This window comes from Panthera leo, chromosome E1 (genome assembly GCF_018350215.1).
Source record: "Panthera leo isolate Ple1 chromosome E1, P.leo_Ple1_pat1.1, whole genome shotgun sequence".
Classification (NCBI taxonomy): domain Eukaryota; kingdom Metazoa; phylum Chordata; class Mammalia; order Carnivora; family Felidae; genus Panthera; species Panthera leo.
In genome coordinates this window covers 10,829,520-10,850,364 of record NC_056692.1, presented here as the reverse complement: position 1 = coordinate 10,850,364, position 20,845 = coordinate 10,829,520, and the positions used below count along the sequence as shown (strand labels likewise).

The window sequence follows — 20,845 nt, the reverse complement described above, 5'->3', positions numbered from 1 at the left end:
AGGTACTTGCTAGATATTGTGACCTTCCGTGGATGTCCCGAGGGGACCACGGGGACCCGAACAGATGGTCAAATGAGGGGCTTGGGATTGTTTCAACTAAGTCTAGATAAAGAAAGCACAGAATTTGGCAACAGGACTTTATTGTTCAATACTGGGACGTTCTGGGGCTGGGACTGTCTGTCGTGGCTAGAAGTGGACCACGTGACACAGGGGGTCGCCATTCCAAGTCCCTCTCAGGCTACTCGTGGCCTGATGGCCACAGGGCATGGTTGCCTGATGTCCCCGGAGGTGAGGCATCTGTCCCCCACCTGCCATGCTTCCTATACAAATTAAATACAGGTCAAGTCACGAGACTTCACGCCCAGTGTGGGGATTGAACTCCCAAGCCTGAGATTAAGAGTCGCACGCTCTACTGACTGAGCCAGCCAGGCCTCCCCTTTATTTTTCCCAAACCCCCTCTGAGTGCAGGAGGGCTCCCCTCCTCCAGCCCCCTTCGAGCTCTCCCCCATTCTCATGGTCGGGACTTGCTCCCCACTGGGGGGAGGGGGTGGAGGACACTGAGCCGCACTTTGAAGCCGCTCTCAAGCACGCGACCACATTGTGGGCTGGAGATGCCACCATCGTGCTCGGTTTAATGATCAATTTATTGCCTGCCGGGAAGCCCTTTCTGACCCGGTTCGGCCCTCAGTTAGCTCCTTTTGCTCAGGGCTGGCGCCTGCCTCGGGATGGAGGCGGACAACTCCACTGGCGACCCCCGTGCTCCCAGCCCGCAGCTGAGCGTGACCGACCTCATCGTCATCACCGTGTATTTCGCCCTGAACCTGGCTGTGGGCATATGGGTGAGAGGCCTGCGGTGGGCGGCCAGCCAGGGTGGGCACCGGGGGGTGGGAACTGGGCTGGCAGGTCCCCAAGGCATCTGTATCGTGTCCCCTGGAGGCCGGGGGTCCCCCGGGGCCCTCCTCCCAGCCCTGGGGTAGATTCATCTGGGACCTTGACCAAGCCCCCTTCTCTTTGGGCAGTGGCTTCTCAGTCTACAAAGTGAGGAGGAGGAGGGCTTCTCTGTGACAGGCAGGCTTCGCGGGAAGTTCACTGAGCGTCTGTGCGGACAAGCTGGGGGCCCGGCACGGCTCATCGCCTTCTTGGCCTCTGTTTCCCCCATGTCAGATGGGCTCATGGTCTGTTCAGAGGAGGGGAGAGGCACACGGAGCCTGGGGATCTTTACTTTTAAAAGCTCTGTGTCCGGGGCCCCCGGGCGGCTCTGTCATTTGAGCGTCCGACTTCAGCTCAGGTCGTGATCTCCCACTTGCTGAGTTCAAGCCCTGCATCCGGCTCGCTGCTGTCATCACAGAGCCTGCTTTGGATTCTCTGTCTCCCCCCCCCCCCCCCCCCCGCCACTCTCATCCTCCCCTGCTTGCACTGTCTCTCAAAAATAAAAATAAAACCTTAAAAAAAAAAGAGCTCCCTGTCCACCAGCCTAGCCTAGTTCCTAAGCGAGTTTCTCTCACTTTCTATAGGAAAGAGAAGTGATTCAGGCCATCACAGACTCCAGTGGCAGTGAGGGTCCTGCTAGGCAGGCGCTGTGCTCGGCACCTGGTCCCCACCGCCCCGGGGCAAAGGCCAGCCCCATTTACAGATGAACCCCAGCGCTCTGGGGTCTGGGACTTCCCCAGCGAACCCCAGGTCCCGGTACATAGGGGAGGGGTCCCTCCTGTGTACTCATAATGCTGACCTTGGAGGCCTTTCTGGTGAGGACGTGAACACAGAAACCAGCTGTGGGTTTGCAGAAGTCAGGCTCGTCCTCCTTGTCCCCAGGAGTGCCCGGGCCAGCAGCCCTGAGTGCTGACACATGGTCTTTATCTACTGGGGGAGAATGAGTATCCCTATCTTGTCTTCCCTGGCCGCTGATTTAAGCCAGAGGGCCAGAGGTCAGCAAGACCTAAAGAGGGAAGAGGAGGGGAGAGAGAGGGAAGAGGAGGGAGAGAAGGCCTCCCCAGTCGGTGTGGGTGGGAGAATTTACTTGCAAGTGCACACGTAAGAAAATGTTTTGGGTATCTGAGGCCAGGCCCTTTGCCACCCGGTGACACGGCCCATCAGCCTTGCCGCCCAGGACTCGCCCCCTCCCAGCTCAGCCTTCCCCTGCAGGCTGGTGCTGTGTGCAGCGGGGCTGTGGGAGTTCCACCCTGCCCCTCCAAGGCCACAGGGCTGTGAGCACAGGCAGAAAAGAAGAGAGCCACTCAAGGAGTACACCCCGGAGCCGGATCCCACAGGGGTCAGATGTAGGCGTTCATCACCCAAAAGCAGATGGAACAAGCTGGGCTGGGCTGGGCAGGTGCACCTGCAAAGGTGCTGACGGTGGGGTTAGGAGAACCCAGGGGAGGGCCTTTAAGGAGGCGTCACAAGCGACCTTGGGCTGAGCTTTTGCATCTCTTAGGGTATCTGTGAGTAAGGGACCGAAAACCTGTATCAGATGAGCTTGCACAATGAAGGAAATATAATGACGTCCATTCTGAAAAGTCCAGCAATAGTGAAGGCTTCAGGTACGGTAGGATCCAGGGGTTTCCGGAGTTGCATCAAGGCTGTCGCTGCACTTCACTTTGATTTTCTCAGCCTCCCATGCATGTGTGGCATTGTCCTGAGTCCAGTTTCCCTCACAGAGTTGAGATGCCCAGCCTGTCTGGTTAGCCTGTGTTCAAATCCTGACTCCATCACTTACTAGGCACTTTCATCTGTGAAAGCCTTGACTTTCTCATTGGTAATACGAAGATGGTCACAGTACGTACTTCATGGGGCTGCTGCAAAGACTCAACACCTTGGGGCACCTGGGTGGCTCAGTCGGGTAAGCGTTTGTCTCTTGATTTTTGGCTCAGGCCATGATCTCGTGGTTCGTGGGTTCGAGCCCCGCATCAGGCTCTGTGCTGACAGCTCAGAGCCTGGAGCCTGCTTCGGATTCTGCATCTGTGTTTCCCCCCCCTCTCTGCCACTTCCCCGTTCTCTCTCTCTCTCTCTCTCAAAAATAAACATTAAAAAAAAATTTTTAGGGGCACTTGGGTGGCTCAGTCAGTTAAGCATCTGACTTTGGCTCAGGTCCTGATCTCACAGTTCGTGGGTTTGAGCCCCACATCGGGCTCTGTGCTGACAGCTCGGAGCCTGGAGCCTGGAGCCTGCTTTGGATTCTGTGTGTGTGTCTCTCTCTCTGCCCCTCCCCTGCTCACGATCTGTCTCTCTCTCTGTCTCTCAAAAATGAATAAATGTTAAAAAATAAATCAATTAAATTAAAAACTTAAAAAAATTTTGTTTTAATTAAAAAAAATTTTTTTTAACGTTTATTTATTTTTGAGACAGAGAGAGACAGAGCATGAATGGGGCAGGGGCAGAGAGAGAGAGGGAGACACCGAATCGGAAGCAGGCTCCAGGCCCTGAGCCATCAGCCCAGAGCCCGACTCGGGGCTCGAACTCAAGGACCGCGAGATCGTGACCTGAGCTGAAGTCGGACTTTTAATGGACTGAGCCACCCAGGCGCCCCCAAAAAATTTTTTTAAATAAAATTATATATAAAAAAAAGACTAAACACCTCATAAAGGTAAAGCACTTGGGACCAACTCTGCCACAGAGGGGCACTCGGTGAATATTAACTAGGTGAACTTGGCTGCCAGCACCCTCAGAGTCCTGGCTTCTTCCTCCGCCTCCCAGGAGGCCAGGAGCAATCCCAGCTTAAGTCCACAACTGTCCTGAACCAGGTGCGGCAGCTAAGGAATGTGATAGTCTCCATGGCTTAGATGACTCAGGGCTCCTGGAACTGGAGACCGGGCCGGGGCCACTCAGGCCAATTGCTAGGAAAAATGAGACCCCTTTAGGAAGGGAAGGGGCAAGAAGGAGGCAATTGGCCACGCCTACCACATCCCTGAAAGATGAAAGGACATGTTTGGAAAAATCCCGGGCTAAGAACAGAGCCGCTGTGGAAGTTGCACAGTGCACAGCCCACAAAGCTGGATGCGGCCATCCTGGCCAAGACCGTGAGAGTCTTCAGATACTATTGTATTCAGTATGGCTGGGTCACAGCTCACAGAAAGTGATGGAAGATGGGGTGGGAGAGAGGCAAGCAGGAGCCATATCCAAAGCTTTGAATGTCAGATGCAGACAATTCAGGTGAACCATCTTGAATCTGGTGGGAGGAGGGGGGCGGCAATTAAAGTCAGGAAGAAAGAGGCCTGTATATTGATCGATACTTTGTGATCCAGTCTTATGTTAGGATGTATATGTTGGGAGAAAGGAATGCAAAATATATACCTAAATATACCTCCAGGGTCCCTCTTTTCAAATTTCTTCTGCCCTCAAGTTCACATCTATTCACTTTCTCCTGTCCAGATAGCACTGAGGGCTTGAAAAACCCATATAATCACTGACCTTTATTGGGCTTACTTACTAGGTACCAGGCACTGTTGTTAGAGTGTCACATGTATTAACTCGTTAAACCTCACAGAAGCCCTGCAAGGGAAGGCCCGCATGACAGATGAGGAAACTGAGGCACAGAGGTGAGGTAATTTGCCCAAGATCGTACACAGGAAGCAAGGCGGCCAGGATTTGCTCCCAGGCATTCTGATTTCAGATTTTTAATTATATTATGGAGCACAAAACTCTATACTCCCACCAACACAAAAGGTATGCAAGAATACTTGAGTGATAATTCTTCGAAATGTATCAGAGATTAGAATACTAGAAGTTAGAAATCAAGGCCAAAAGGCTCTCAAAATCCTTAGCTCAAAGTCGTCATCAAGAGGCAAAAATCTCAGCTTCAGGGCACCTGGCTGTCTCAGAGCATGCAACGCTTGATCTTGGGCTTATAAATTCGAACCCCGCATTGGGTGTAAAGATTACTTAAAAATAAAAATCTTAAAAAAAAAAATCTCAGTTTAGTTACGCACTGTGGAATGATCAAAACTTAGACTTTGACCTGTAAGGCTACAGTAACTGCCCTGAGGCAGTTTGGCGGGCCTGGGATAAGAAGTGTGGAGGATCCCGTCTTGGGCCAGCACAGGGCATCTTAGTCAATGGCGACAGCCGTGCTCAAGGCCCCCAGCTCCCTGGTGTGTCCATCCCTCCCCCAGTGGGGGGCCAGCGGGGAGCCACCGGGGGCTTGGGCCATGGTCCAGAGCAGGCTGGAAGTGAGTGAAGGGAAGGAACGGGACCACGGGGCCCGGGAGCTGGGGTGGAAGGCTGTGGATAAGATTCTGGTTCCCTCTGTCCTTTCTGTTTTATTGATGTAATTTCACATCACATGAAACTCACCATTTAAACCATTTTAAACTGTATAACTCAGAGGTATCTAGTACATTCATTCTGTTTTACAACCATTACCTGTATCTGCTTCCGAAACTTTTTCATCACCCCGAAAGGAAACCCCATACCTATTAGCAATCATTGCCCCTTGCCCTCTCTCCTCGGCCCCTGGAAACCACTAATCTACTTCCTGCCTCCGTGGATCCACCTGTCCTGGACATTTCATATAGACGGAATCATACAATATGTGGCCTTTTGTGTCTGACTCCTTTTACTTAGCAGAATGTTCTCGAGGGCCATCGTGCTGTAGCAGGTGTCAGAACTTCATGCCTTCCGAGGGTGGGGTAATATTCCGTCGTACGGATAGACCACGTTGTGTTAATCAGTTGTTGAGCGTCTGGTTTGTTTCCACCTTTTGGCTGCTGTGAACATTCAGGCACGAGTTTTGTTCGAACACCTGCTGAGCTCCTTTCTGCCTCTGTTCTTGCAGTCTTCATGCCGGGCCAGCAGGAACACGGTGAGAGGCTACTTCCTGGCGGGCCGGGACATGACCTGGTGGCCGGTGAGTGTTCTCTCCCCCTGCCCCGCATCTGATCCCGGATGCAGGTGCTGCCTAGGGGCTCATCCCTGCGGTCACTTTGTGTGTCTTCCTCACCCGAGGTCACCGCCCGGGGTGGGGGTGGGGGGCCCAGCGATGGGGCAGGTTGAGGCTGGCAAGGGGCCCCCAAGCTGGGAGCGTCGGGATGGGGTGCCGGGAATTGGCTCTGGCGTCTGGTGGGGGCGGCTGCCTCTGCTGATTCTTTTTCCCCTCTGTCCTCCAGATTGGAGCCTCTCTCTTTGCCAGCAGCGAGGGCTCGGGCCTCTTTATTGGACTGGCGGGCTCGGGTGCGGCCGGGGGCCTGGCCGTGGCGGGCTTCGAGTGGAATGTAAGCAGGCAGGGGTGGACGCAGCTGCGGGAGGGTGCAGAGACCTTGAAAGGCGCAGAGACCTTGATAGGGCTCCAGTGGGGTCTGCCCTTGGCCACTCAGGGCAGCCAGTGTCTAGACGGGGGTTGTTCCCGGGGATGGATGGCCTTCAGAATGCCAGAGTGCTGGATAGGGAGCTTAGCCTTGGCCACAGAGGGAGGAAGAGGCAAATTCTTCCCCTCTTCAGGTTCTCTGGCGGGTCAGGTCTCCAGTCCGCTGGGCCCGGATGCAGGGTCTGTGGGAGCTGGGGACTGCCGTCCTCACCCTGTCCCTGTCCCCCTCAGGCCACGTATGTGCTGCTGGCCCTGGCGTGGGTGTTCGTGCCCATCTACATCTCCTCGGAGGTGAGTCTACTCCCGGGGACTCAGGGTGGCCTCACCTGCATCGGGGCCTTGCTCCCCTGGCTTGGTGATGCTGATGAACAGGAACCCCGGCTTCACGTGATAGAGCCAGCCCACTGCTCCCAGGGCTGCGTTTCTTCTTAGGCCAACTAACGTTCCTGTCAACTCATGAAGACACGTTCCCGAGGTCCTCAGCCTGGGAGCCGTGTCTGCTGGTTTCCACCGCCCCTGTTCGCCGCATCTGGGGGGTGATGCTCCCTCTACCCGAGCACACGCCTGGGCGACACTGTCCCTGACTCTGCCCACTCCTTCAGCCCCACTGGGCAGCCACTGGATCCAGTAGTTTCCATTCCCTGGATCTCTCCCAGTCCTTCCCCATCGAGTCGCGTCAGTAGCTCATCCGGATTTGTCACCACAGCCTTCAGACTTGTGCCTCTGTCCCTAGTCACCGTCCCCGGTTGTGGGATGGTAATGGGTATGTGGGTCTGGCCTTGCCCTTGAGAAGCTCTGGGCCCTGACAACTGGGTGAGATCTCGGGGGAGTGCTTAGTTCCTGCCCCCCTGTGCCTCCCCAGATCGTCACCATGCCTGAATACATTCAGAAGCGCTACGGAGGCCAGCGGATTTGCATGTACCTGTCTATCCTGTCTCTGCTGCTGTCCGTCTTCACCAAGATATCGGTGAGCTGCCCCCCACCCCCCAACTCCCAGCATCCAGCCAGCATCGCCTGGAATCATCCCTGTTCTGAGGGCCCCTCAGACACACCTGACATCCTCTCATCTGTCTCTTGTTCAACAGCTGGGGAAACTGAGGCCCAGAGAGGGACAATGATTTGCCCACACAGTGAGTGGGATAGCTTGACGAGGGCTTCCAGAAGGCGGGTTCGGCAGCTGGCATAGTTGGGGGCAGAAAGCAGGCCTTCTGACTTCTGCTTTGCCCTGGGTCTAGATATGAGGGCGTTCAGGGTTCTCGCTATGAGAGGTCACTGGTGGGAGCCTGGGGGTCAGCCTGGATGTCTTCCCTGGGCCAGCGCGGAGGTGAACCAGGACTGCCCACTAGGGGGCGCTGAGAGCCTTCATGGTCTCTGGCGGTTCAGCGGCCGCAGGGAGCCCATCCCGTGGCCGGTCAACTCCTTGGAGAAGCTGACCCCTGGCGGTGGCCTCCTGGTATTGGGGTGCCTCCCTAGTGGGCACCCCAGGCCTCTTTTCCCTTGGGAGCCTGGACCCGGTCCCCCTGGAAGGGTAAGGGCAGAAAGCGCACCTCAAATGTCGGGGTGGCTTGCGTGGGATTCCAGAAGGAAGGAGGGTTCAGAGGGAAGGTCCTTACAGACAATCTCATCCTGCAACCCCTGTGTGCAGATGAGGCCGTTGAGGCCCAGAGAGTGATGGCGACTAGCTCAAGGTCATGGTGAGTCAGGCGGAGACCAAAGAACCCAGACCTCTGTCTCCCAGCCTCCCAGTCCCCGGGGAGGCCCCCGGCCGCTGCTCTGCTGCACCGAGGCAGCCAGGACTTGGCACTTCAAACTCCACACTGTGATGGGAGATGAGTGGACTTACCCTCCTATAAAATGGAAAGCAACCCACTGACGTCAAGGCTGGGGCTCCAACGCCAATGCTGGGCTTCCGGATGAGGCCGAGAGGGAAGCGGGAGGAACGCTAATTGCCCGGCTTGGTTTGGGCAGGACCGGGGACGCCTTGGCTGATGGCTTTGGGCTGAAACTGTTTGAAGTGCGTGCGCCCAGCTGGCCCCCAGAGGCCCTGACCTCACTGGGCGGAGCCCCGCGAATGCCCCGGGTGTCTGTGCGTTCAGCACCCACCCCAGCTGCAGCCTGTCCTGACAGAGACTGCAGGGCTCACCTGCTGTCATCCCTTGGGTGGGGATGCTGGTGTGCAGAGAACATTCGATAGCAGGGTGCGGGGATCACCACCCCGACCCTCAGATGGGGTCGGGGGCCACTGAGCCCCAATCACTGCGTGGCCCTGGGCTAGTCATTTAACCTCTGGAAAATAGAGAAACGGGGCACAATACCCTAGGCCACTTGGAGCAAAGGCCAACCATGGCCAACAAGATCCTCCAAGAAGGGGCCCCTGCTCCCCTGCTACCCTCACCTGTCCCTCTTCTGTCACACACATCATCGCAGCCACACTGGCTTCCTTGCACATCCATGAACACACCAGACGTGACCCTGCCTCAGGGCCTTTGCCCTTGTGTTCTCTGCCTGGAACCTTCTTCCCCTGGATATCCACATGGCTCACGTCCTCACCTGTGTCAAGTCTTTCAAATTTCACCTTCTCAGTGAGGCCTGCCCCTTCCCCGCTCTCCCTCTTCTCTGTACACCGACTATCTTCTGGTCTGAAGACAGTCTGCATAATTCACTTAGAATGTCTATTGTCTGCCTCCCTCATTTCTTCTCTCTGTTCATGGATGCGCCCCCAGTGCTACATGCCTGGCATAGCTCATAGGACTGAATGAAAAAAATACACGCCAGGGGCCAGCTAAGTTGGTCTGCGGCGGGCTGGAAAGTAAGTAGTTTTGGCTTTGCAGGACACACACGAGCTGCTCAGATTTGCTGCTGGAGGGAGAAACTCCACACCAATGTGTGTGGACTGGATCTGGCCTGTGGTCTCTGCTGTGCCAACCCCTGACATACATAATGTGTGCCCTGGCTGAGCACCGGATGATAAACACATTCCCTGCTTTCTGGGAGCTTAGTGTTCCAGACAGATAAGTAAACAGACGAATACAATTATAACAGTAAAAACGTTGATCAAAGAAGCAGAGGCGAGGCTGAAATCTACAAGGATGAGAGCAGGCTCCCTTTGGAGAGAGTGGTCTCTGTGGGAAAGGCCAGGCTTGCGGCAGCTGAGGGAAGGGGCGAGGCGGGAGCGCAGGGAGCCGTGGAGCTCGGGGAGGGGTGAGCGCTGAAGGGGACAGAGGGGGTCTGGTGGACGACGCCTGGACCTCTGGGCCTGGCTAGCTGGATTTTATTCCGTGTGTGGTGGAAATGCAGAGAACTTGATTTTCCTCTGAACAAGCTGAGTGCAGGAGGAGGCGGGGAGGGGCTTCCCAAGGGATGGGCCAGAGGGTAGACATGGGAGTATTTTGGAAACAGAATCAACAGCAGTGGCCGGTGGGTCAGGTGCCAGGGGGTGTGGCAAAGGTGAGAAGTTTCTGGAGCCCTGAAGGGACAGTGGTGGCCTCGATGGGGATGCGCCACCCCTGGAGGTCCCGCTCCCCGCTTCTGCCAGCCTCCACTGAGGGCAGGGCTCTGTAGAGGGATGGAGGAGGCTGGGCCTGCCCCTGGGCCGGTCTCCATATCTGCTCACCCATTTTCCAGATAAGAGCCACCAAGGCCCAGGAGGCGGCATGACCTCCACAAAGCCATGTGATCAGGGACACAGTTTAGGGCTCTTAGCTTCTACGAGGCCACAGCTCTCCTGGGCCCCCAAGAGACTGGGCTCGGGCTGCAGAAGGGGAGGTCCAGTCGGGCTGGGTGGTGTCTAAAGTTCCTGGTCGGGGACTCCCCGGGAGCCTGTAGGCAATCTCATATTCGCTGCGGCACAGGCTGTCGCTGGATGCCGTGCAGGGTCCTGGAGTGAGGACAGCGGCTGAGTCCCACCTCCACACTTGGGCCTGTACTGCTGCTGACACTGTCCAAGTCCTCATGGCTCCTCGCGGCCCACCGCCCCAGACGGGAGTCCCTGAGTAGAGGTTAGGGGAGCAGGGCGTCGGAGAAGATAGTTCTGGAAGATGGAGCCTGCGGACTGGGCAGCCCCAAGGCACAGGGACCTGGCCAACCGAGGCCTGGAGGCCGTGAAGTGCTGGGCCTGGAATGGTGGCCAGTCTGGTGTGGCCAGAGTCACCTGGGCTTAGAGATGAGTGGCCGGGGCCTGAAGGCCAGCCACACAGATCAGGGCTCCGCTCTGAGGGCGGCCTGGGTGCGGAGAGGGGTCTTGGGTGGCAGGAGGATGAGCGGGCGGGAGGAAGGGGCTGCTGCTTTCTAGAGACCTCTTGTTCCCCATTCACCTGGCAACTCCAATCTCTGATACCTGTTGGAACCTGACCTCGGGGAAGTCCGTCCCCTCCCCAGGCTTCTGTGTCTCCTCCGGTCTGATGGGGGAGGGGGCTTGAAGAGTCCTTCCTGCTCTGATATTCACAACCCTGGGCTTCTCTCCTGGAGCTGGAGGTAGACACACGTACGAATGCACACACACACACACACACACACACACTCTCACACACCACCAAAGCCAGGGACCAGAGTGACGGGCTGCCGATCTCCTCAAAGCACCTTGTCAAGAGTCCACACTGGCTGGTCTCTCCAAGGGAGGGTAAAGGAGGGGCCTGGAGGGAGAGGGACAGGGAACACAGGCTCTGGAGTGACACCCGGGCTCGGCCGGGGCTCTGTGTCCTTAGGGCTTGGAGCCTGGGGGAACCGGGGGTCCACAAGACCGACGGGGCGGTGCTGGTCAGCTGGATGTCGGGCCAGGCACTGCAGTAGTTCGAAGGGGCCCCGTGCCCCCTGGTCCCACGCAGCCTCGCTCAGCCTTCTCGGGAGCCTGTTGGCCCCCCAAAGGTTGTATTTCAGGTCATCTCCCCCGAACTGAGCAAGCCCAGAATGGCACATTTGGAAACCTGGCAGGGTAGAGCCCCCTTGAGCTCACAGGACAGTCCTGCCCTCCTTCCCTGGGCTCCCAGTACAGTATGGGGGTGGGGGTAGAATTAGGGGTGTGAGGCTCACCCCAGGACTAGGACTCCAGCCCCATAGGCTGCCCCAGGGTCTGGGATGGCAGCGTCTGTATCCAGTGCAGCCTCTGGGGACCAGCCTTGGCCCGAGACACGGTCCTGGCTTCAGTTCCAACCCTACCGGAGGGCAGTGAGCAAGACTGCCCCCCTGCCCTCCCCGGCCTGCCCCCAGAACACGTCTGGTCTTTTTTCAGGGCCGCCTGTCTAATGGGGAGCAGAGAACAGGGGGCACACCCAAACGGATATGGGCCTGGAGCCCTAGGCTGCAGATCTGTTTCTTCAGGCCCGTAAGGCTTCTCGGGCCTCCTTCAGGAAGCCCTCCTGGACTCCTCCTTGTCACGGACCCCTGGGAACCAAGGACACAGGGCTCCTCCTTTACATCTCCAGGCAGGGGCCAGACTCAATAACAACACTGCTCCTTGGTGGACATCGGCCACTCGGGACTTTATTAAATCAGCAGCATCCCCTGCACAACCGCTCGTCCACGGCCACGACCCCCTCCCGCCCTCCCAGCAGCACCGGTGGGTGTGTGCGTGGGGCGTCTCTCCCTCCGTGTCCAGGGGGCACTGAGGCCGCACGTCGAGTGAGCGGTGCCCTGAGTCCTGCGGTCACCTCGGGCCTCCGCACAACTTCCTCTCCCCTCCCGCAGATCGACCTGTACGCAGGGGCCCTCTTTGTGCACATCTGTCTGGGCTGGAACTTCTACCTCTCCACCACCCTCATGCTCGCCATCACGGCCCTGTACACCATCGCAGGTACGGCGCCCTCGCGGGGGTCGGGCGGGGGCCCGCGGACAGAGGACCTGACCACCAGCCCGGGGGGGGGAGGTCCACGTGGCTGGGCAGAGGTGTGCAGGGGCCTGAGAGGTGGGCAGGAGCCGGGGGGCCACCTCCCCGCACAGCCTGGCCGGTGGAGATTTGAATCGGGCTCCGCCGGCCCAGCTGAGCGGTCCACAGCTCACCCACCTGTGAGAGGGCAGGGGACACATACGTGGAACCGCCGTCCCTCCTCCCTCGGGGCACAGCTTTCTCCAGCTCCCTTTTTTCTACCCACAGGGGGTTTGGCTGCTGTGATCTACACGGACGCCCTGCAAACGCTCATCATGGTGGTGGGGGCCGTCATCCTGACCGTCAAAGGTGAGGGGTAGCCCCCCGCAGCCAGCGCTTTTGGGGGTCTGCCCTGTTAGGACCCAGATGCCAGCCCTGGGCGGGGAGGAGGGGGTGGTGGACTCGCAAGGCCGAGCCACGAGGCGGTCAGCCCGTCAGCCTCCCCTGGGTGACAAGAGGCTGTGTGTTCCTTTCCCACCTGTCGCCCAGCTGCCACTTGTCACCAGCTCCGGGCCGGCTCCGGTCTGGTGTGGAGGGACTCAAGAATGCAGGGCCACGGCACCTGCCCTGGCTCAGGACTAGATGGTGACGTAGGGCCGAGGGCAGGTGCGCACACCATCAGGACTCCACGAACACTGCCAGGGCATTGATGGGCTCCAACTGTTTAAAATCATGTGCATAATCCCAAGAAGTCCTGCTACGGGTTGCTGGCCGATGGCAGGGGAGGAGAGAAGAGGGTTTAGACAGCTCGGTGATACTAGTCAAGGAACCCGGAGGAAGCTCAGAGGGCTCCCTCAATAAATAGGTAGTGAACTCCCCGTCCTGGGAAGTATGCGATCAGAGCCAGGAGGATCCCACAGAGGGTGAACAGAGGCCTTGAAAGCCTCCTCCAGACTCAGACTGTAGGATCCTCCAGCCTGGTAATTTCCGATCTTTGTATAGTGTTTGTACGTTTGCTCTGAGTACCCGGCCCGGCCTGGGCTCCGGGCGGCAATGAGGCTGGGGGCCCGGAGTCCGGGAGCAGGCTTCCTGCTTGGGAAAGGCAGGGGAGAGGGGCTTGCAGGTGAGACTAGGGATTTTCCTGTATCCAGACTTTGTGTACCTGCTTGCTTTCAGACCAGGGAGGAGACCCCACTGCAGGAGAGGGACCCAGGCAGCCGGGCCCAGCCTGGACGGGAGGGGTGGTTACAGACACAGCAAAAGCCGCAGATGGGCCAGGGTTTGGCCACACAGGGCCCTGACTCTGAGGTAGACGGGAACAGTGAGGGAGTGAATGTGCTCTGGCCTCGAGAGGAAAGACTTCTGGCTCGAGCCCCGGCCGGTGGGCCAGGTGGCTTTGGTCATGCCCTTGTCCCTTCTGGGACTTGTTTCTGTTCTCAGTGCTACGTGCCAGCCATCCTCAGCTCTGCCAAAATCACATCCTTTAGGAGCCCCAGGTCAGGACTTTAACACTTTTAGACTCCCCGGGAAGGTCCTCCAATGCCAAGAAAAAATACTTTTGCTTCCTTGATTCGACAGTCTGAAGCTTGGCAGAGAACCCCTGCCCGAGGCCAACAGGCGTCCGGGGGCCAAGAGGACACTGTGGTGTCCACGTGCAAAATGCTCATTTAATAGTATTATTTTTAAATACAAATAAAATAGTCATTTGAATTCCCCTGTTCTGGAAAACCCTCTACCCTCCACGCCTCTCCAGACACTGGGAAAGGTGGATGGGAAAAAGTCAAGTTTGGTACATCGGGAAGTGGGGGCCCGGAGTCAGGGCCATCGGCCACCAGCCCGTCCCCGTCCCACCCCGACCCCTCCAGCCTTTGACCAGATCGGCGGCTATGAGCAGCTGGCGGCAGCCTACGCCCAGGCCGTCCCATCCAGGACCATCGCAAACACGACCTGCCACCTGCCCCGTGCAGACGCCATGCACATGTTCCGAGACCCCCACGCAGGGGACCTCCCGTGGACTGGGATGACCTTCGGTCTGACCATCATGGCCACCTGGTACTGGTGCACTGACCAGGTGAGTGTCGCTGTCGCCACCCGCCCTACCTTCCTGCCTTCCGGGATGGGCCCTGGAGAGTCTGGGCGGCCCATCTGCCGATCCCTGGCGCGGCCCCAGGAACACCTGCGTGGTGAGTCTGGGCTGGGGCACAGGCCACGGACTGCACGGCTCCAGGCCCAGGGACAGGGTGCTAGGGTTCCTTGTGGTGCCGGGGGGCCTGGGCCCTCCGTTTAGAATCAGATGAGGCCCACTGGCCGCTGCCCGTCCTGGCCTTCAGGTGCTTTGACTGGGACAGTTTGGAGTAGGGGATTCCAAAAGGACTTGGATGCTCTTCAGCGACCCTGCCATCGGCCTGGGGGCTGGCATTTCGGGCCCGCCTTGGAGTCCCGGGATCTGCCAGCGTGCGGGGCACGGGGCCAGCCTTGGCCTGCCAGGGGTACGTGCTTGTTACGGCTGGGCTCGCTTTCCTGGTAGAGCTCTGGGTGCCATCGGCAGCCGCAACGCGGTACCGCGGGGGTCCCGAGGTCCTCACGGGCCGCAGGAAGCCATCTTTATCCCTGGTCCCCGAGGCAGGGACTCTATAATGGGGGATCTGTTGGCCCTAGGAGAGAAAGAGCAGAGACAGTGAGGAGACCCCCCAAGGGCCAGGGGCAGGCGGCAGCCGGCTCACCTGGGTTTATGCCTCTTGGCCTTGCCACTCACCAGCGGGCGGTCCTAGACAAGTTCGCCTCACTACTTTGTGCCTCAGTCTCCCCTCGTGTCACACAGCGATGGGTCCCGCCTTTCACGGTTACGGTAAGGCGAGTTCCTACCGTTCCTGCCCCAGCCTTCTCCACCCGTCCACCGCGGGTGGTGCAGTGCTGGTGACTGCGTGGGCTGGGTCTTCTTCTGGAGTCTGAATCTTGTCCTCCCTGGGCTGTGAACGCATCAGGTCACCTCCGCCAGCCACCTACCCCTCTGGGCAGCGGCGGGCAATGCCCCCCGCTCCGCCTGCCCGGGAAGGCCGTGGGCAGTTCAGGCAGCAAAAGGTCTTGTGCCAGCAAAGCCTCAGACAACCATCTTACCCAAGGACCCCACCGCGCGAGTGAGGCAGCAAGGCCCAAGGGCCGACCCGGTCGGCCACCATGGGATGAATGAAGAGAGCCTTCCCTGCAAGACATGCCCCTCCACTCCCCTCGGGCACCTCTGCTTTCCTCGCCACGCAGCGTGGGCCTGGCTGACACTGCCGTCTCTGGGCGGGACACAGGGCAGGAGATTTTCCCACGAAGGCCAAGTGAGTCAGCACGCTGCCTGGCCTCGAGGTCAGGGCTGAATGGGCCTTGCTGCCTGGAGAGGAGGGTCACACAGGGAGGCCGAGGCCGAACGCCGCTGACACTGGGGCTTCACGGCCCGGCTGCGGCCTCACTTCCCTGGCGTCTTCCCGCTCAGGCCTCGGACCAAAACCCCTCAATACAGGCACCTGCACCCCGGGTCCCGCTGGGTCTGCCTGGGGCACAACCAGGACTGGGACCAGAACCCCTGCGACATAGGTACCTTTGCACCGGATCCCACGTGCCTGGTGCTGCTCTGCTGTGACCCTCACCAGCAAGCAGGGGCTTTGCCTGACTCCACCCAGCCACTGGGCCAGGCCAGCCCCCCAGGATGCCCACTCTGGTCAGCACCAGAAGGCAGCTGTGTGTGCTGGGGCCACAGGGCTTTTCATGGTCTTTAGACTTTTCACTACCTCCTGGCTCATCTCCCATGTGTCACTGACACTCGAACTCAGAAACAAACTGACCCAATACGGCAGGAGGCGAAAGGCCCAACGGGCAGAGAGCTCTACGGAGCCCCTCTCTGACCTCAGTGTCCCTGTCTGAAACGCAGGGAGGCACTCGGGCCAGGGGGCCTCCTGGGGTCCTGCCTGCTGTGGCGATGCACCTTCTGTCACCTGCTGCTCCTGCGGTTTCACGGGGAGTGTCCCTTTCAGGTGACAGCAGCAGCTACGTTAATCAGGACAGCGAGCGCCATTTTTCCCGGTGTGAGTGCGCGGCACCCGTAACCTGGTTTCACCCACGGGAAGGTTCTCTCGCCTTCACCTCACGGCCGAGACAGACAGACAACCAGGCCAGTTCAGGACTTTCCCAGAGTGGCGCCCGGGCCAGCACTGAGCCGTGGCTGACCCCGAGGCCGCACCCCAAGGGAAGCCTAAACTTGGGGAACTCGCGACCGGCCGGGCGTGAGCTGGGCCACCTGCATGGTGCCTCGCTCGGTCCTTGCAGCAACCCTGCGGGTCAGTGTTAGTAGCCCACTTTAGAGATGAAGGCACAGGGGATCAGGGAGGTTAAGCGGCCGAGCACGGGGAGTGGGCAACAGCTGCCGGCCCAGCCCGGGCTGAGAGGTCGTGGGGACGCAGCAGCCCGCTGACACTGCAGGGAAGGGCCCGGCCCTGCCGCTCGCCTCAGCTTCTCCAGCTGCAGAATGGGGTGACGGCAGCTGCCCCCCACCCCTGCCTCCCAGGGCTGCCCGCCACGAGCACAGAACGAAATGATGGGAATACAATACACAGGGTTTTAGGGAACTGCTTTTTCTCTTCCGTGAGGAGCGCAGCCCTGGGCTCTTGCACCCGCAGGACATCAGAGAATTGCGTCTAACCCCCTCATCGTCCAGACAGGGAAACCGAGGCCCCAAGTGAGGCCACGACTTGTCCCAAGTCAGAGGTAGCCGGTGCCAAAGCAGGATTGAGGTCAGCTTGTCCTTCATACTCAGGGTTGCCCCTCCAGACCCTGTAACGAATGCTCTATCATGTCTCAGAGGAAAATAAATGCTGGGAGCTCTCCGTTCAACCAGCATGTCTGGAAAATAGGTTAAAATCACACATTCTTACTTCTGAACTGCAGCTGGTGACTTAAACTGCAGAGCACCAAAAGAAAAATGCTTCGATTTAGAAGGTGTAGATTGTACAACTCTGTGAACAAACACACTAAAACTGTGTATTAGTTTTGTACAGTTTATGTGGCTGAACTCTATGTGAATTATACTTCCGCAAAGCTGTTTATTTATTTATTTATTATTACTTTTTTAACGTTTACTTACTTTTGAGACAGAGAGAGACAGAGCATGAACAGGGGAGGGTCAGAGAGAGGGAGACACAGAATCTGAAACAGGCTCCAGGCTCTGAGCTGTCAGCACAGAGCCCGACGCGGGGCTCGAACTCACGGACCGCGAGATCACGGCCTGAGCCAAAGTTGGACGCTTAACCAACTGAGCCACTCAGGCGCCCCGATCCGTAAAGCTGTGAAAGGAAGGAAGGAAGGAAGGAAGGAAGGAAGGAAGGAAGGAAGGAAAGAAAGAAAGAAAGAAAGAAAGAAAGAAAGAAAGAAAGAAAGAAAGAAAGAAAGAAGAAAGAATAAAAGAAGAAAGAAAGAAAGAAAGAGAAAGAGAAGAAAGACACAGAGAAACAAAGAAAGAAAAAGGAAGGAAGGAAGGAAAGAAGAAAGAAAAAGAAAGAAGAAAGAAAGACAGGGAAAGAAAGAAAGAAACTCATAATGTCAGAGCTGGGAGGGATCTCAGATGCCATCGATTCCAATTATCTGTCCCTCCTCCCATGCTGCAGATCTGCAAACTGAGGCCCAGTTAGGATTTGCCTCGGGCTACATGGGGAGCCACGCTCAGGCAACTTCTAGCACCCCTCTGCTACTTGACCACAAGCTTCCCCAAATCCCTGGGTTTAAAGCTCCAGGCCAGTGATACAGAACAGAGGCACCCCCAAGCGGGGCTGAGACTCACCCCCTCCTCGTGCCCCCAGGTCATCGTGCAGCGGTCGCTGTCCGCCCGGGACCTGAACCACGCCAAGGCGGGCTCCATCCTGGCCAGCTACCTCAAGATGCTGCCCATGGGCCTGATCATCATGCCAGGCATGATCAGCCGTGCACTGTTTCCAGGTAGAACAGACACCGGGGGCTGGGCCGGGGCTGCAGGGGGTCCAGGGTTCTGGGTCCCTGACCTGCAGTGCTCACCGGGAGGAGAGGCAAAGGACGAATGTGAGGTGTTTCCTAGCCTTAGGGGAGAGGGGAGGAGAGTGCTCCCCAGGGCCATAATCAAAGGGATTGACATGGAGGTGGCTTGGCATAAGGTCCAGACAAGGACCACTTACTGCCGTGTGACCTCAGGGCTAGAAAGAACCATCTCGGTGCGCTCAGCAAACAAGGGAGGGGGTCAACCGCTATGGCAGGGCAGAGTTGACTGCCTGTAACACCAGTGTCTGAAATCTCTGGGTATGTTAGGTTGACTTTGTGGGGCGCTGAGGCTGTGGATGCCCAGCGTGGGTTGGGACCAGCCACGCGTGTGGCCCTGGGTGGTTGCCACCTACCCCCTCCCTCTGCTCGTCAGTTTCCCCATCTGTACATAGCGTGCAAAGCTGTCTGATCTGGGGATGCGGCACCCCAGCAGGTGACCACACTGGGTGCTTGGGGCTGGGGGAGGGGCTCCCAGGACCCCTCACGTGCGGGGACCCCGACCCACCTGGGTCTCCTTGTCCGTGGAGTGCGGAGCCTGCATCCTCCTTGGAGTACCCGCTTCTTCTCTCTCCCGACCTGGGACCCACGGCGAGCCACCCAGGGGTCCACCAAAGGTCCCGCGGGTCATGTGGGGGGCACTCAGCTGTCGTCGGGGGGGCTGGGCTGGCCCGTTGGCTACCTGCTCCGAGTGGCGCCTCTGCAGAGGGGCTGAGCGCCCCCTCACCTCAAAGTACTCGTCTGACACAGAAGAGGAGGCCGCCGAGGGCCGCCGGGGGCCAGGGCCGAGGCCAGAGCTGCCTGAGAGGCTGTCCTGGTCACTGAGGGTCACATAGTCATCATCATCTTCCTCCTCGTCCCCATCTAGCCCATTGGGGATCACCGCTCCGTGGCCGTCAGGGTCATCCTGGGTCACAGACACCTGCCGCTGGAGTGGGGCATGGCCTGGGCCCGGTGTCCTGGGCGGCTCATGGTCTGTCCCATTCTGGGGCGTCTCCTCCCCTGGGGCCTCCAGGGCCCAGTCCACACCGTCGCCGCCGTGCTGGGCAAGCAGCTCTGCCACAGGGACTGTCCGGGGCTTGGGCACGGGGGGCTGTGGCTCAGGGTCCCCCTGGGGAAGGCCGTTCTTAGCGTTCTCAGCTGGGACCCTGTCCTCGGGGGCACCGGGCCCGGGGGTGGGGCCACAGTCCTGGCTTTGCCTCCACAGCTGGGTGCCAGCTTGGGAAGTGTCTCGGATCTTGATGCGGTTCATCTGGCTGGGCTGGGGGTTCCAGATGTTGGGGTCAATGATATTGATGTAGCCCAGGATGTCACTGCCGGGCTCCGGGTCCGGCTCCACCCACGTGGGCAGGTACTCGAACATGTTGGCCCGCTCCAGGTTGAGCAGCCCAGGGTGGATAGGCGGGGGCGCCTCGGCGAGGTCTCCCGGCCGCTCGGCCAGCGCCGCGCCCCGCAGCCCCGGGGGCTTCTTCCCCTCCTGCTTCTCAGAGGAGGTCTTGGCGATCTCGTCGGCACTCTTGGCCTTGACCAGCGCGTACTTGGGGTTGACGAGCTTCTTGGCTACCGTGCCCGAGGGCACCAGTGGTACCATGGAGGGCAGCACGATGGGCTCCGGCTCCGGCTCCTTCTCCATGGGGACGCCCTTGAGGCTGACACCGTGGGACATGAGGTACAGCTCCTGGAACTGCCGGTCAAACATCTCCACCACCTGGCCAGACAGCACGGAGATCACGTTGCGGTCTGTCCTCGCGGCCGACCACGTGAAGCTGCAACACAGGGGGAGGGGGCAGCCCGGTCAGGCACGTGGGGGCCTGCCCCCCTCCCTCCAGCCTGGGGCCCCCCACCATGCACCCACAGGCCGGTGTTCATCAGACTGTGGCCACGGGGCCCCGGATGGAACCAAGAAGCGAGCAGGGGCAGGGAACGGCACAAGCCTTGGGGTCAGACATGAGTCTGGGACAAGTCGCTCACACCGAGGCCGCTCCCACCTGTGTAAAACAGCACAGCGTGGGGCTCCTCTTGGGGGTTAGGGCCCCCTGTAAGGCCGCTCACAGAATGCCCGGAACATCCCTGCTGTCATCCCGTGCACATGGCAGGTGCTATCGCCCGTGACTTTGCCGCCAAGCCCAGCGTGGCTGTGGGCAGCCCCCGCCCTGTGCCCCCTGCTCGGTGGGGCTTGCAGAGCTGGGCCACAGCCATCCTCATCATGGCCCATCCTCGAAGGCGGCTCTAGGAGTGACCGCCCTGTGCGCCTGGCCCACACCCATCTCTAGGCTGGTGACACCTTAGGCTGGAACAACAGTCTTAAAGACAAAAGCCCTCCCCAGCCCGTTTCCGGAGACAGGCGGGCGGCGTGAGGGCGTGCCCCAGCCCCGCTCACACCTCAGCAGTTTGGGGACCAGTGAACCGGAATAACCAGGGTGTCATAAGGCAGGATTAAGGGCAGAAACCATCTGGGAACCGGAGCCACCTCTGTCCCCAGCCCCCAGAAAGCTGGAGAGTCACCTGTAGGAGCCGCAGATGGCCCGGTCTCCATCCACGAACATGAACTTCTGGGCCAGGGCACCCTTGAACTTGGTGGCCGACCGTGTGAAGAACTCTGTTCCCCCGCTGCTCCGCACCCTGAGATTCTGTGTTGGGGCGACAGGAGGCAGAATTACATGTGATCAGAGCACTGACCACACTGGCAGGGTGTGCGGGGGACA

The 20,845-nt window shown here is 58.9% G+C and overlaps 2 protein-coding genes across 2 annotated transcripts in view; one reads left to right on the top strand and one right to left on the bottom strand.

Annotated features, from left to right (window-relative positions):
- The first annotated feature begins 725 nt into the window (after window positions 1-725).
- The window catches only part of SLC5A10 (solute carrier family 5 member 10), a 57,927-nt gene continuing 37,807 nt past the window's right edge, over window positions 726-20,845 (top strand). The window contains exons 1-9 of the mRNA XM_042914952.1: window positions 726-839; window positions 5,768-5,839; window positions 6,099-6,203; window positions 6,527-6,586; window positions 7,158-7,262; window positions 11,978-12,083; window positions 12,384-12,464; window positions 13,961-14,166; window positions 17,933-18,068. Coding sequence (XP_042770886.1) covers window positions 726-839; window positions 5,768-5,839; window positions 6,099-6,203; window positions 6,527-6,586; window positions 7,158-7,262; window positions 11,978-12,083; window positions 12,384-12,464; window positions 13,961-14,166; window positions 17,933-18,068 — 985 coding nt within the window. The remainder of the gene's footprint in view (window positions 840-5,767; window positions 5,840-6,098; window positions 6,204-6,526; window positions 6,587-7,157; window positions 7,263-11,977; window positions 12,084-12,383; window positions 12,465-13,960; window positions 14,167-17,932; window positions 18,069-20,845) is intronic.
- FAM83G (family with sequence similarity 83 member G) overlaps window positions 14,086-20,845 on the bottom strand; it is a 27,964-nt gene continuing 21,204 nt past the window's right edge. Inside the window, exons 4-6 of the mRNA XM_042914951.1 lie at window positions 20,646-20,770; window positions 18,649-19,906; window positions 14,086-14,749 (exon numbers count right to left, since the gene is read on the bottom strand). Of these exons, the coding sequence (XP_042770885.1) occupies window positions 14,339-14,749; window positions 18,649-19,906; window positions 20,646-20,770 (1,794 nt within the window). The 3' untranslated portion in view covers window positions 14,086-14,338. The remainder of the gene's footprint in view (window positions 14,750-18,648; window positions 19,907-20,645; window positions 20,771-20,845) is intronic.